General features: G+C 36.5%; 1 protein-coding gene across 1 annotated transcript in view; it reads right to left on the bottom strand.

Annotated features, from left to right (window-relative positions):
• LOC139717094 (long-chain-fatty-acid--CoA ligase ACSBG2-like) overlaps positions 1-14,380 on the bottom strand; it is a 41,346-nt gene extending 26,966 nt beyond the window's left edge. The window contains exons 1-3 of the mRNA XM_071628600.1: positions 14,140-14,380; positions 12,702-12,766; positions 96-334 (exon numbers count right to left, since the gene is read on the bottom strand). Of these exons, the coding sequence (XP_071484701.1) occupies positions 96-334; positions 12,702-12,766; positions 14,140-14,264 (429 nt within the window). The 5' untranslated portion in view covers positions 14,265-14,380. The remainder of the gene's footprint in view (positions 1-95; positions 335-12,701; positions 12,767-14,139) is intronic.
• Between the last annotated feature and the right edge of the window lie 1,116 nt (positions 14,381-15,496).

The raw sequence follows: 15,496 nt of genomic DNA, 5'->3' as shown, positions 1-15,496 counted from the left end.
CGTTATACATAACATATTGAACAATATTTCAAAATCTGCCACGTAAGAATTCGAAGAACACCAAGCCAGACCAAGGAGTCTCAGAAGACACTGACCTTGAGAAAAGACTTGGCCGCAGCTCTGCTCTGATTCCAGTAATCTCTGTAGGTCCACTTCTCCCACACACCTTTCCGTTTGATCGCCATGGCGACGCTGTCTGGGTAGTCGCGCTGAATCCTGTGGAAGAGACCATGGACGGTGTTGGGCTGGTGGTCGTACTGTTCCTCCGTCTCTCTGAGGGCGACTGCCCCACTGCCTTCCACTGTCCACACGCTGTCAGCGTCAGCCAGCTCCCCTGAGATGATGGGATGATAAAGAAGTAAATTGCTGTAGCATCCCGTGGGAGTGGGGGGTAGGGGGGTAGGGATTTCACCGATGAAGTCATGGGGAAATATTGTTGCAAAAGTTATCACCTTCTCACTATCAAATTGGCAAAACTCAGGATTTCCCTGCATAACATATAACATATTTTGGAACTGGCTAAATTCAATGAAAATCTGCACAAATCTTAAAGGGATCGTAAAGTTTGGGTTGAGACCTAATTTCCGGTTTCTAACATTTTTTTGGTGAGATAATGAGAAACCTCTTATGAAATATGAAAGAGCATGTAATTCCATGAGGAATTCAATGTTTATTTGATGAAAATTGGTTTTGAAATGGTTGAGATATCCAAAACAGAGCAATTCTAATAAAGTGTGGGATCCACATTTTATTACGATAGCTTTGTTTTACTTTGTTTTTGGATGTTCCAAACCCGATTTTCATCAAATAAACTTTGAATTCCTCTTAAAATGGTATGCTCTGTACTATTTCATTTAGTGTTTTCTTGGTATCTCACAAAAAGCTAAAAGCCCAATTCTCATCTCCACCAATACTGATACCATCCCTTTAACAACAACAAAACATACAAAATTATGCCAATATCAAAGAGAAGCTGGGAGCTGTATCCTCTTGACTACGCATGTATGTTGCCAATTCAAGAATCAGATGACAGATTTAGTGATCAAGAAGTTTTTGAAACTCCTCCAACTACTGTAAAAGAAAGAATTTGCAAACAACAAAGGACTCGATCACATTAAAAAAAAAAACAATTTTGTGCCCAAAAGTATGAATGTACACCTGTATGTAAAATATGTACAATTTCAAATAAAACATACATAAGAAACCAGAGATACATTGCTTCTCAGTCTTTGAGAGATACAGTTTAAGGAATAACTTTTATTGCACAGGTTTATGTTTTAGGTAAAAGATTGTTCATAGATTGAAACAGTTCCTAAATTCAACTTTGAGATGATATTGACTATCTTGCATGCTACATGTATGTACATTAAAAAAAGAATGCACATCTCCAGCTACAGTATACAGAAGAAAAAAAAATCTATTAATCACTTCCTATGGTTAACCCATGACTTTATGCATGAATACATACCACTTCACACTAATACCATTTCAAAAAGAAAAAAAAAATCTGTTAATTCTTTGCTACATGGATAACCTGTGATTTTATGCATGAATTCTTACCATTTCACTTTACCATTATATTCCCTCATGATCAAACTGGAATAAATGGGTTCTAGTCTCCAACCCATTCATTCCTTTAAGCAGACAGAACCAATATGACAAATTTGGTGACTGGATTTTACCATATCATTCAACCAGAGGATGAAAATGTACATATCTGAACACAGGAGGAGAGATTCCTGTATGAAAGACAGTGCCTACCAATGTGTCACTTCAAATATGAATTCCATAGAGAGGTACTGGACATTATAAAATTCAGACCCATAACAAGTAAATGTACCCGGTATACTCAACTCATCTTTCAAACATGTACACGTGTATGTCATGGATCCTGAGTTGTGAAATTACACAGTTCAGCAGATGACACATTAACACAAACAGGAAAAACAGGAACATGACTCTAAGCATGAAACCAAACATAGCAGGAAAACAAGTTTAAAAAAAACCAACAAACAAACAAAATGTGGTGGACATAATAAGTTCATTACATCCCCTAAAAAGTAATATTTTATTACACATTATAAATCAGTCATACATGCACTACTGAGTGAATCTTACTGCTGGCATTATTAAAACTAAAACCATCATGGTTTTAAAATAGAACTTCACATCATAGTGAGACACATCATTAAAGGGATCGTATAGTTTTGGTTGAGACCTAATTTCAGGTTTCTAACATTTTTTGGTGAGATAATGAGAAACCTCTTATGAAATATGAAAGAGCATGTAATGCTATGAGGAATTCAACGTTTATTTGATGAAAATTGGTTTTGAAATGGCTGAGATATCAAAAAAAAAAAAGAGCGATTCTAATAAAGTGTGGGACCCACACTTTATTACGATCGCTTTGTTTTACTTTGTTTTTGGATGTTTTAGTCATTCCAAACCCAATTTTCATCAAATAAACTTTGAATTCCTCTTAAAAAGGTACGCTCTGTACTATATCATAAGTATTTTCTCAGTAGCTCGCAAAAAGTTAAAAGCCCAATTCTCATCTCCACCAATACCATCCCTTTAACAGTACTTGTATACATGTAAGTACTAAAGTTACATCCATCGTTCAACAGAATTGAACGACATTCCTTATTCTCTGTTGAAGAAAAAAATAACAAATGATGGCTACTTTCTTTTTGTTGTTTTTGTAGCTAATGTAAATGTACCTGCACTATTTCACCATTGCTGTTTTAAAGAGAAACCATGTGACCAAAGCTGGAAGATCAGGGTCCCGTTTCATAAAACTTGTGATCAGTGACAACTGCCACATTGCTGTGACAAATTTGCTCCTAGTCAATCAGATGCAAGAATTTCTGTAGCTTATAACAACTATGACAACTTGTCACTGATAACAAGTTTTTTGAAACGGGGCCTAGACCTTCAGTACGTTGTACCTTTTTCTCTACAATCAACAAGTCTTGCAATGGTGATATACACTATAGTACAATGTTTATGCATGTGAAGGCATGCACACAAATAATAATACAAACTTGTACATGTACAATGTACTTTATCAGCACCCAAGCACAGTCCATATTAACTATCGGTATTTAATTACTCATTTCAGGATCCTCTGCTTAATTCTGAGAAAAGGAGCAAATTAGGGGAAAGGTTTATAACATCACTACTTACTGACTCTCCATTCTCCACGAGGTGTAACTTTTCCCGACTTCCCTGCTAGCCTAACCATGGTGAACGTTTCTCCTTCTATGCCGATTCAACCACCAGAACTTCACACAAATCGCGGAGGCACAAGGTAAACTTTTAGCTTCTACCAGCTCTGATGCATCCAAAAATGCAGGCAAACTCTTGATAGTTAGCTTAATCCACTAGGAAGGCATCAACTTGCATCAGTTTTACATCAAACTCTCTAATCGCATCCATACTCCCAGGGAGAAACCGTCTTCTTACACCACTGTAATACATATTGTAAACAGTCTCTCTTGATTTAAAGTGGGAACCGCTCAACCGTACAGTAAGTTCTGTCTCGCTGGGGGACGCTAAAATTCTATTGTAACCAAGTAATGGCCTATACACGTGGTCTGTGTATAGAACACAGTAAATAGAGACTGCTTTTGTGAGAGCCGTTCGCCAGGTAAGGGGGTGAGCTGGTTGCACGATCAATATTTCGCCTGCCACAAAACCCCTCCGTGAGGTCGATGCCAGCTTGGGTTAAAAAGCCATGCACAAAACACTCAATTCTGTTTACAAGAGATACGATGCATTCAAAACTTACCCCTCAGGTATAACCGAGTGATTACCAGCAATAACATCCTATGAATAACACTATCTTTAGAGGCCTGAATAGCCTTTCATACAATTCAGTAAATATTTTTCCAGAAAATTTTGTCATTTCTATACTATATGTTATTACCATACAGTGAACTGATAAAAGTTTTGAAAGCTTTTTAAGTTGACAAATGATTTCAAGATGTGTTGTTACAGCTGTACTCTACAGAGAAGTTTACATCGGGGCCTACATTAAAAACAAACTACCCTTCGAAAAAAAAGCCTAAAGAACGAACAATTTTTATACATTAAAGACATTTATATATGCATTCAAGCATTTCAGCAGACGTGTTATAAGATTTCTCAAGATTTAAATGTAAAATACACGCAAACACACCACACTTTTCTTCATCTTCATGTGGCACATTGTAGGTTAATAGTTCATACTATTTGCCAATGCTTGTCACCTGGGGCAAACCACGAGGGGTCAACATCATTACAGTACTATTATATCAAATTTGTTTTCTTGTGTGGGTACATGTATACATGTATATGTACATATGTACAGTGTAGGTACTATGTAGGTGGACCACTTGACTGGGTTATAGCATCCTGCTCTTTGCGATGAATGAATGAAATGGAATCTTTTACAAGCATGAGTAATGGTTAAATCACACAGGAACCTCCATTCAACGTCCTATCCAAGGGACGAGCTTTGCCTCCTACAAGAAAGGATGTTATGATTACACGCAACATTGCGCAGCAAAACTCAACAGCAATCGGATCCAAGTCATATGTATTGCAAGAAAGATACGCTGTCGACTGAGCCACATCACATTCCTACACACTACACCAATATTCATTAACTGTCAGTATCGTACTTTGAATAAAATATCTTGTCCTGTCTAAATTGATTCATAAATGAAGTACTGCTAATACCGAACTCGAAGAATGGTTGACGTATTATTAGAGTAGGACATAAAACAAGCAAGTTGAAGAATTGTGAGATTAAAAATAGAAGTTGAACCAACTTCAAATTGGAGTAAATTCTTTTTTTAGCAGTGACTCACAGAGAGGACCATTCCACCACATGGGACACCAACAAACTGCCTGCAAAGTTTGTCGACCTACGTAGATGGGATTTTGGCTGGCAGATTGCCATCAGTGTGGCGAGGACATTGTGTAGCACATGATCAATAATATAACGTAGAACCCTCAGACACGTATGTAAAGCGCATGTATGGTCGCTATTTCAGCCAAGCTCCTTCCTTTCAAAATGTTAATGACAATGATTTATAACAATATATTATATCATCATTACTATAGAAATACAATGTTATCTGTATCATTATTACTATTATCACTATTTTTATCATTATTAACATCACCCTGATCATGACCATGAATGATCATCATCATTATTATCACCAATAAACATTGGTCCAAATGGGCTACATATCTCACTAGAAAGTACCCATGTTATGGACCCACGGCCAAATTGTGGTACACTGCCAGGAACTCTAAATTTTGAAACCATCTACCGTAAAAGTGGAAATTTTGGCGCGACTAAGTTTTCGCGCTCAGCCGGGTAAGACGAGTTTCACAGGTTTTTAATTCCACGGAAACAAGACATCAACTGCTGGAACATAATATGGCAAGCAAAAATATTTGCGTGCTTTTATTTTCGCATTAGCTTCTGGTTGCGCGAAATGTGCAAAAAAATGCCACACCGCAAAAATTTCCACTGAACTATACAGTACTTCCTTCAAATCTACCTGGATGGTCTGCTGTACAACTTGTCAGCGTTAGGAGGGGTATCAAGTTATCACAGTTTCAAGGTCTTTGGAAAACTGCATTTTAATGTGTATTCTTTAAACGGTCTTCGAAAGAATTCATGCAAGCACACACACACACACACAAATACAGACACATTCTGTAACAATAAATATGACAGATAATGATCCAATGCATGTATAAAGAGCTAGTGATCAGATGAGGAATAAGCCTGTTATAAAAGAAAGTACAATAAAACAAATGAATGTGACAGTGCTTTGTCGATCATGAAACAGAAAGCACAATGTGGAAGTGAATACTTCAATTAGCTTTCTTTCTCCTGACTATTGTGCTGTGTCACAAGCAATGATGGGAAATCCCCTAAATCATCACAATGCCAAGTACAGTACATAATGTATTACCATAGACAAGTTTCAGATCCACACCAGGGTATAAAGACTAAAGCTACTGGTACAGTGGCTATGTATACAATATACTCTGTATACTGTACAGTATGTCCCAAAAAAATTACAGTCAGATTTTCCCATTGATAACACCCAATATGATTAAATTGTCAAACTGCTACTTCAGGGTCTTAAAGGGGAAGGCTAGTAACTGATCAGGGGGAATCAGTGGGAATGCTGGGGGATGATTGTTCCAGTTCTTGTGGGATTCATTTAAGAGTTGCCATTATATCTATTGTTGTGTGAAAATGATTTGCTTTAGAATGGTCTCACATTCAAGTAATGTGCAGTTTCATGTTTCCAGGTTAGCATGCCTGTACAGTGACAGTGCATTAAACTGCACATTACTTGAATATGAGACCGTTTTGAAGCAATTACTTTTTACACAATAGATATATAATGTACTCTTAAACGAATCCCACAAGAATGGGAACAATCATCCCCCAGCATTCCCACTGATTCCCACCGATCAGTTACTCGCCATCTTCTTTAAAATACAACATTTTAGCTCTATTCTGCAGAAAACCCCATTCAATTTGGTAAAGTGGTCACAGAGAAATGTGGATTGTTGTAAAGCATGTCCTGAGTTTGATTCTTCCAAGTTCAGCACTTCCATGACCTCGTGTGTGAATACAATAGACAGAACTTGGAGGGAAGATATTCACGACATCCTCTACAAAATTCCTCATTTCTCTTTGACCACTGAAGCAAATCGAATGGGGTTTTCTGTATTAGATGTGGGCAATGAGTTATAGTTTCATACCTTGAATTTGTATTTAGATTGATTCAATGTCTTTTAAAGATATATCATTGCAGGGGGTCCCATTGTAATTTTTTTTTTTTTTTTTTTTTTTTTTTGGGGGGGGGGGGAATACTGGATATGCATACACTAATACTACCAGTCTCAAAATATTGCTCTCCCTATTGACTATGCACACTGTCATTACTGCTATTAACATTGAAGCACAACTATTAGATTGTGGTGGGAGAATATTTAGTAAAATTTGAATTTTCATTGCTAACCCACATTTTACAATTGAAAAAAAAAAAACAGAAACCTAATCTAAAGTGATGTGCTTCTCTTCTGCTGATTAAGAATAAAAATGTTATCAATAATCATGAAATATTGGCAGTTTCAATATGCAACATGCATGAGGATACACAGTTCAACAAACTACATGTTGTATGCTTGATAACTTCCTCCTCCTACTTTGTACAGCTCTTTGACTAGTTAGATAGTCATGATTTATCTATTGCACATAGGATATTGAAATGACACATAACAGGAGGCTCGGTGATAATGCAAACTTTGATGTATCATTCTCACAAAAGAATCAAAACCTTCAGTATGCAGGATTCATAATGAATCATTATACATTTACCCATTTCCAGCACAAGAGAGATTTCAGACTTCACAAATCTACAGGTTTTGTATTAAAAAGTCAATGGTTTAATCTTCTCCATTTGTTTTGGGCAAAAAGAGTCAAAGGAAGTGGGGTATTTTATCTAAGGCATAGTATAATTTTGGGACTTTGTCTGAAATTTGTAAGGACAACCATCTTTTTCTCAATCAGATGAGGATGAAATAGATTGAACAAAAGATACCCTGTAAGTACAGATTTGTATTGCATTTTAAACATTACACCTTCTCGTACAATACAATTACAGCGTACTAATCCATTTCACAGAAAAATTCAATTCTTTCGATAAGAATGTGAAGTTGTAATTCTTATGGGATTTTTTCAGATGTTGCAGTGGGCCTTAATTTTATTTATTTTTAAACAAAAATCATTGTTGAAATAAGCACTAAACCACATGATATGGTTACTCCTATCAAAAACAATAAAAGAACAACAAGACCAGCTGTCTCTGTGGTTCATTGTTCCGCTCTTTAGTACTACTGTACTACGCTGTACACTGCACAAAATCTCTAGGACACGTAAAGGTCATTTGGATTACTATATTTGGGTATCAATGGGATGAGAAATTTGAGTATTGGGGTTTTTCTATGGCTGTGGTTATCATTAAAATCATCCTTTGCAATTTTCCAGTCTTGTTCAGCAGTATGCTCCACAGAGAAGTGTTTCGAAAGTGGAAGTAGGCTGGAACTTTTATTAGAACAATTTCCCAAGACGTTTCCTGGCCAGGGGGTCTGAACATGAGGCATGTGAGTTTAATTAAATCTCCATTCTACGGAGATTGCTATGGCATATTTGACTACTGGCCTGCACTGTAGCTCCCCTATTTCGAGCTTAGCTTCAGCCTAGGCTTGCCCAATGTTCCTAACAATATCTCAACTCTTAAAGGGATCGTATAGTTTCAGTTGAGACCTAATTTCAGGTTTCTAACATTTTTTGGTGAGATAATAAGAAACCTCTTATGAAATATAAAAGAGCATGTACAGTAATTCCATGAGGAAATCAATGTTCATTTGATGAAAGTTGGTTTTGAAATGGCCGAGATATCCAAAACGGAGTGATTCTAATAAAGTTTGGGACTCACCTTTTATTACTATCGCTTTGTTTTATTTTGTTTTTGGATGCTTCAGTCATTCCAAACCCGATTTTCATCAAATAAACTTTGAATTCCTCTTAGAATGGTATGTTCTGTACTATTTCATAAGTGTTTTCTTGGTATTTCGCAAAAAGCTAAAAGCCCAGTTCTCATCTCCACCAATACTGTACCATCCCTTTAATAAACCCTGCAGTTTACTTTCTGTAAGATTTGTAGTCAAAGCAGTGGACACTACCTATCTCGTACAAAAAAGCTTATGTTGCTGTGACCTCATTATATTTAAGTGTCTCCCAAAATCAAACTTTCAGTTTCATGGTTTGAATGGCATATTAAAGCCATTTCATATTCTCCAAAAATCCATTCTCCATTGATGTACAATGTATGCATACTTGTACATCACAATCATCTCCAATAGCATCAAACGCTAATTCATTTACACAGGACAGTGGCCATACTACTACATTGTATGTAGGACATCAAATTCTTGAAACGAAGTTGTAGTCTACAGGCCTTTCAGAGTCATTTTGGCCTAATTTGTAAATTGATTGTATATTTGTATGACCTTCACTTCACAGCCACTATCACGATATCTATAAGGGTCAGTGTCATATCCCTGAGCCTTTGATATAATCTGGACACGGAGACTCACACACACACACACAAACACACAAACACACAGAAAACCACAAACACACATACTGTACACCCACACACTTGCATTCAAATGCACGCATACAAGAGAAAACACTACCAACAAACACCAATACACACACATACACAGACACACCACGCAAAAAAAAACAAAAAAACACACACACACATGTTACAGCTGTATACTGTATGCCTATCCATACTATCAAACTAATACAAACATTTTAAACACAATACAGAAATATTGCACACATACATTGTACACAAACAAAGGCACTCTCCCTCACTGCTTTCCTCAAGATACAAATATCTCATCCATCTTTTACCAGTGAACAACTGGGCTCACTTTTATGACTTCAAGATAAAGGTAGCTACATGTACTATTGAAGCAATGATTAGAAATCCTTCCTTAAATACTAGTCGGTAAACCAAAGGCAGATCCTATGAAGAAAGAACCGAATGATTAAAAAAAAAAAAATGCATGCCATTATTAAACCTAAGCTTCAATTATTACCTGTTACAGGCAATCAAAGGGGTTTAGAACTTCACATTTTTAAACTGTGTACAGTCCTACGATTTTGCTATACCGACATACATTGTATTGCGCACATATTAGGATTCTGTAGAATAAAAGGAAACCATACAAGGGGCTATTTCTCAGACCACTGTTTGCCTACACTTGGTACGCATGACTCACAATGAGTAAGCACTGTTTGATACAGCCTGTATGCATTCATGGGGGCGCACAGGGACGAAGCCTTGAAAGTGGAAAAACTAAAACTTTTAAAAAAAACTAAAAATACCTGTAGTGAACCAGAAAAATCACTAATAAGTCTGCCCAGTCATTATTGCCAGACTCTGTGTACAAAATGTACTTTTAATAGACTAAAGCAACACTGGTTCCAATGTTCTGCAAGGAGCCAACCTTATTTTAACTTGCACAGGTTCAACCACTTTTATTGTAAATATATGTGGGCTACGATTATGGCACCTCTGCACCCTTGTTGACGCACGGCAAGGATTGTTCATCCTGGTATAGCTTCAACAGAGCTGCAATTTTGGGATTATTTCAACAAGTAACAAGTAACATGTTACACAGAACCACGTTTGTTTAATACAGCACCATATTTCTCATAGAGTCACTAGATTGTTTATAATTTGTAAATGTATCCAAGCATATCATCTGAATGTCACATTGTAAACTCAAATATTAAACTCTAAAAATAAAAAAAAGTCAACAAAACTCAGTACACAAATAAACATATCAATCATCGATCATTCCTCATCCTGCCTTATCTTACAACAATCTATGTTGAGTCGAGATTTATGATACACTGTTGCTATGCTGCCATCTTTAGCTATGTCTACATGATGAAGCCACAACATGATTTATCGCTCATTCTAGCAATAAAGCGAAGTAATGTTTTGTCTCCTTCAAGAACCTGTTAGAAATTGCCCCGAGGTATCGTAACTCATCCTCTCCAATATTTCTGTTTGCATTTGTTTAATTTTGGTTGATCTTTTGTGCATTGCGACTTTGACTATTGGAATTTTTTTAAACGACAGAGTAACGTTATAGGCAATGAGCTTTTATCATTCTTTTCATTCGCTACCAAAGCTGGGGGAACAGGGGTTTTCAATAAAATGCTTCCATGAAAAATTCTCTCTAGATTCAAAACCAGTCTAATAATACACACCATCATTTCAAAGCCCATACTTCTCTCTTTTTAAACTGAGGATATTCACTCTATTACTAGCGATACTACATTTTCATACCTGGGGGGCATTTCATGAAGCATTTTGTCCGACAAAGTTGTCGGACAAATTTGCTCTCAGCCAATCAGATGCAAGGATTTCAGTAGCTTGTAAACAGTTTGTCAGAAAAATATCCGACCAAAATGCTTCATGAAATTCCCCCCTGATCTCCTGTTTTAATATCAGAAATGCATTGTCCAGTTAGGGCAAAATTTAACTGCAAAAGGACATCTGGGCTGTATGACTGCACAGAAATGCATCTATATATTCCAAGGGTACGTGTACTGCGTATGTTATCCAATCCATTTGCATTAAAAAGGGGGACAAATATTAAATGCATGAACAAACATACACAATGCATGAACAAACATACACAAAACAAAACAATTTGGTGGAATAATAATGATGATGATAATAAGAATAATCATAATAACAATAAATAAACATTTTTAGAGCGTCTTTTCCACTGGATAAAAAGGCTGTGGGATGTCATCCCTGGTCACCAATTACCCAATCCATTGAAGTACAGGTTTCAAACTGATAAAGTGACAAATAATGTGAACTATACGTGAAGCTAAGTATCAATTAGCGGATAGCCTAACTTTATAGAGGACTTGATGAGCTGTCTATACAGTGTATGAAATGAAAGACTTTCATAGGTAATAAAGTGTTATCACCAGCATGCACTTTAATCTTGTAGTTTTAATAATGGGCTTTTATTCCCTATCAAAATTAATCTTGAGATCACCTATTTGCATAATTTAAGACGAAGTAAAAAGGAAAAAAATTCAAATTATCATGATTCCAATGCACTTTATAGGATGTATGAAATTCTTCACGTCACAAAAGCTGCAGAAAGCTACAATGTATCTCATGGTGTTTCTATAAAGCCTTCGATGTAGTCACACACGCGCAGTTTGTGAAAAACAGATCCGGTTCTAGCCACTCTACATAAAACAAGGGGGTGCAACAGAACATGTGCGCCCCAGAAATCCCCAAAAGAAACGAGGTGGGGGTTAAACTGACAGGCTGACCAATCTGACCTTACAGTCACCTTGGTCAAGGTGACTTTGGCCGGTGACCCTGTCCCTAGAAAAGGAGGTAAACTTTGTGTCCTGCACACAGGCAGTCGGTCACTGCCATGACCCACTGACCCTCTTCCCTTCCCTGGGGGGTTGGGGTGGGGACCACAGGAAGTGATGACTCGATGAGAAGTAAATTTTTTCCCCTCACTGTGATGGCGGTGAGGTTCGTGGTGAAGTTCCTCCGACATACTTATCCTCAAGTACCAACTGTCGCTGATTTATTTCAGCTTTGCTAATAATTAGCTTGAAGGCACAGGCTAAACGTATTCCAAAATTTGGGACTTTTGTGTGTGTTTTGTTTCGTTTTGTGCTTTTCTTTTTTTTTTTGTAGACCTGTAGAAAACAGACTAGCTGGATTATGTCCAAAATCTTTAGTGAACTGCATGTCTGATTTGAATTGGTGGCAGATACAATTCTTGGCTCTTATTCTTGATTTGTTGAGGGATAGGCATATCTACAAATCTCTGTATTTATCCTGACTGAGATGACATGAATCTGAATTTACATCTTTATTTTCCATTTCCTCCCTGATTTGTCACAGGCAATGACGAGTGTTTTCCAGTCTTACTCAACCATATGACTAGAAGTCGGTCACCACAACTAGCAGCTGGAGATACGACCTTCTGGTATGGACTACTTTAGCACTAAAGTAGGAGGGAGAAAAAAAAAGACTTACCTGGCCCATACTTCTTGGCAGACTTGTCCACCACTGCTCCATTTGCTTTTCCATTTGTGTGGCCACTGTAAATCATTTCGAGAAAAGAATACACAATTCCAATTGAACTCCATCACGGTCAAACAAACAAACACACAAAGCAACACTCTGAAAGAACGGGACAGATATTCAACAATAATTGACGTCAGTATCTATTGTGGAGGAAAAAAACAAGAAAATGTGACCTCCTTCATATCAAGGTCATTTTACCATTAGGCAGCTTTTACCCTTTAGGACCTGATTTGTTTTTTTCTTCTTTTTTTTCTTTTTCTTTCACTTTTCCACTTTTTTATATAGGGCCTACTGTACATTGACAGTACTTGTGTATTGAGGGGAATCATTTTTTAATGATTCTATTTCATAAAATGTTTTCTATATGAAATATATCTCGTCTCCCTGTACTTTTATCATTGTTAATTAGACACAACTCATCAATTTGGCCACAAAGTTTGACAATAAATAAAACCTAAACATTTATGTAACAAAGCACTCATCACCTAGAATTTTGCTTTTGTTTGTGTTTTTTTAGTGTTTTTTTTTTTTTTTTGGGGGGGGGGGGCTTTCCACACATCAAAAATGGTTCCTTCATTCAGACTCCCAATTTACTGGAAGAATAAAAGTCATATAATTCAATAATCCACATTTTCCCTTTTTTTAGGATAATTTAGATAAAAACAGATGATATAATTCTTAAAATATGATAAGAACAAGTAATTGCTTCAAACTTTGGTGCTGACTGCACATACTATGAAAACAGCGTAATATCCCTTGCAATCATTTAATCCATATTTTCATTCCAAAACACACCAATATCAATGACTGAGGAGATCAATTCCTTTTGAAAATGAGTACATTTAATTTGTAGATCCCTGTGCAAGTTATTGTAAAATGATTGCATGTACGTGTAGTGGCTAGAGAGATTACAGACAGATAAACAGATATATATATATATATATATATATCTATATATATATATATATATATATATATATATATATATATATATATGTGTGTGTATCAGAGGAATATTTTGATAGATCTATAGATAGAAAGATGGATATATAGATTGATAGAAAGAGAGACAGATTATATCTAGACAAAAATATGACAGCAAGAATGAATGTCTGTGAAGACTAAAGCCCTGTTTTAATAGAGCTTTTCAAACTATTGTCACTGTGACAACATCCAGGTAGCGTAGGGGTAATCTTGCCTGTGAAAGCGGTCCCCGCAAAATGTTGCTCGGACGTTGTCACCATAACTTTTGCTTTAGAATTACTTTTGTAATCTCCTGGCACTGTTTAATTGTCCGAGGCAAGGAATTTTGTTTTTTCGGACATTGTCAGGACATTACTTTAGTTTTTATAATAACTGCTTAAACACCCTGAAATATGTGACTTACTTGGTTACAGGTGAGGGGGAGGCAACGGTGTCATTCGGCAGGGAGACATCCTCCGACGTGATCGATTTCATTGTGTCATTAGGGTCGTACGGGGCGTCCTGCTGTTTCTCTTCAACTTCTGCCATAGTTTCAAAGCTGTCTCACAGGCGTCTATTGGTAGATTTAAGGATGGTTTCCAAGTTCTCTTTTTATTTCCTTTGATCTTGGTCACTTGCTTACTTCAGATTGCATTCACAGATTACTTTTCTGCAATGGAAATTAATAAAGAACATCAATAATCATGGGTAATTTTCTTGAATTCATAATTATTTTCATTTCAGCAGCATTACCATGCAACACAATAATTGTACATAACCAACAATTATCAGACATTATATCATTCCGAGTTCACTACTCTACCAGTCAGCAACCACTTTCCTATTTACCTATCACCTTTTTTCCGCTTCCATCAAATTTCATCATTGTATGAAATGAAGATTTCAAATGAAAATCCAGAGATGAAGGGAATCCAGATAAGGTTTCTATCATCATCCGCCTCCAATTCGCATAAATTTCATGTCATAGAAAATGTTGTCGGCTCAAATTTCATGCCAAAAAGTAGAAGTCTATTGTGTTTTACAGTACACTGTAGCTGACTTAGAATAAGTTAGGCCCTGCTGTACACATCACACATCTCACAAATAAAATATTTGCGTAGAGTTGAGATGCAGAAAGACAATGGTTGGAAGGCACAATCAAAAGCCACATTGACAGACTGAGAGCCGTTAATACAAACTTTTCTTTTTTCAGGAGAATCAAGTGACTATCCATTCTGGATACATTAATACATGTATGCATCCAGCACATTTGTGTTGAATAAATTAGGAAATGTTTTGCTTTTGTTGTTGCTTTTTTGTTGTTGTTGTTGTTGCTTTAATTGTTTATTACATGCATTTCACTTGACTTGTGACATCTAAGAAAAAAAAATCTTGATAGTTCAGGTTGAAGAATAGTAATCTCAAAATTGTCAGCTTTTCTACAAGTATACAATGTGTAAGTGTACACACTTTGTAAACCAACACATACACACAAAGATTTCACATCCCCATGGAGGTACACTGTAACCATCAAAACACTAATCTACAGTATAGGGAGTTTGACTGCACAATGACTTTATTCACACAAGGCTTGACACCAGAAACACAGATAGAAGATCTCATGAATGTCCGGCATACAACACTATGAATCTTACCAGCTTTTGATGATCCAAAAGGCACAAAACCTGCCTGTATATTAAGCACGCCAATTCTGCTTTCGCCAGATTTCTCAACAGAAGATTCAACCGCCCATTCAGGACTCACCACAGATAGACACACAT

This window comes from Diadema antillarum, unplaced genomic scaffold (assembly GCF_040938485.1).
Source record: "Diadema antillarum isolate AM-2024a unplaced genomic scaffold, OU_Dant_1.0 scf00000071, whole genome shotgun sequence".
NCBI lineage: Eukaryota > Metazoa > Echinodermata > Echinoidea > Diadematoida > Diadematidae > Diadema > Diadema antillarum.
Note: the sequence above shows the minus strand (reverse complement) of the source record. Positions and strands in the feature narration are given on the sequence as shown.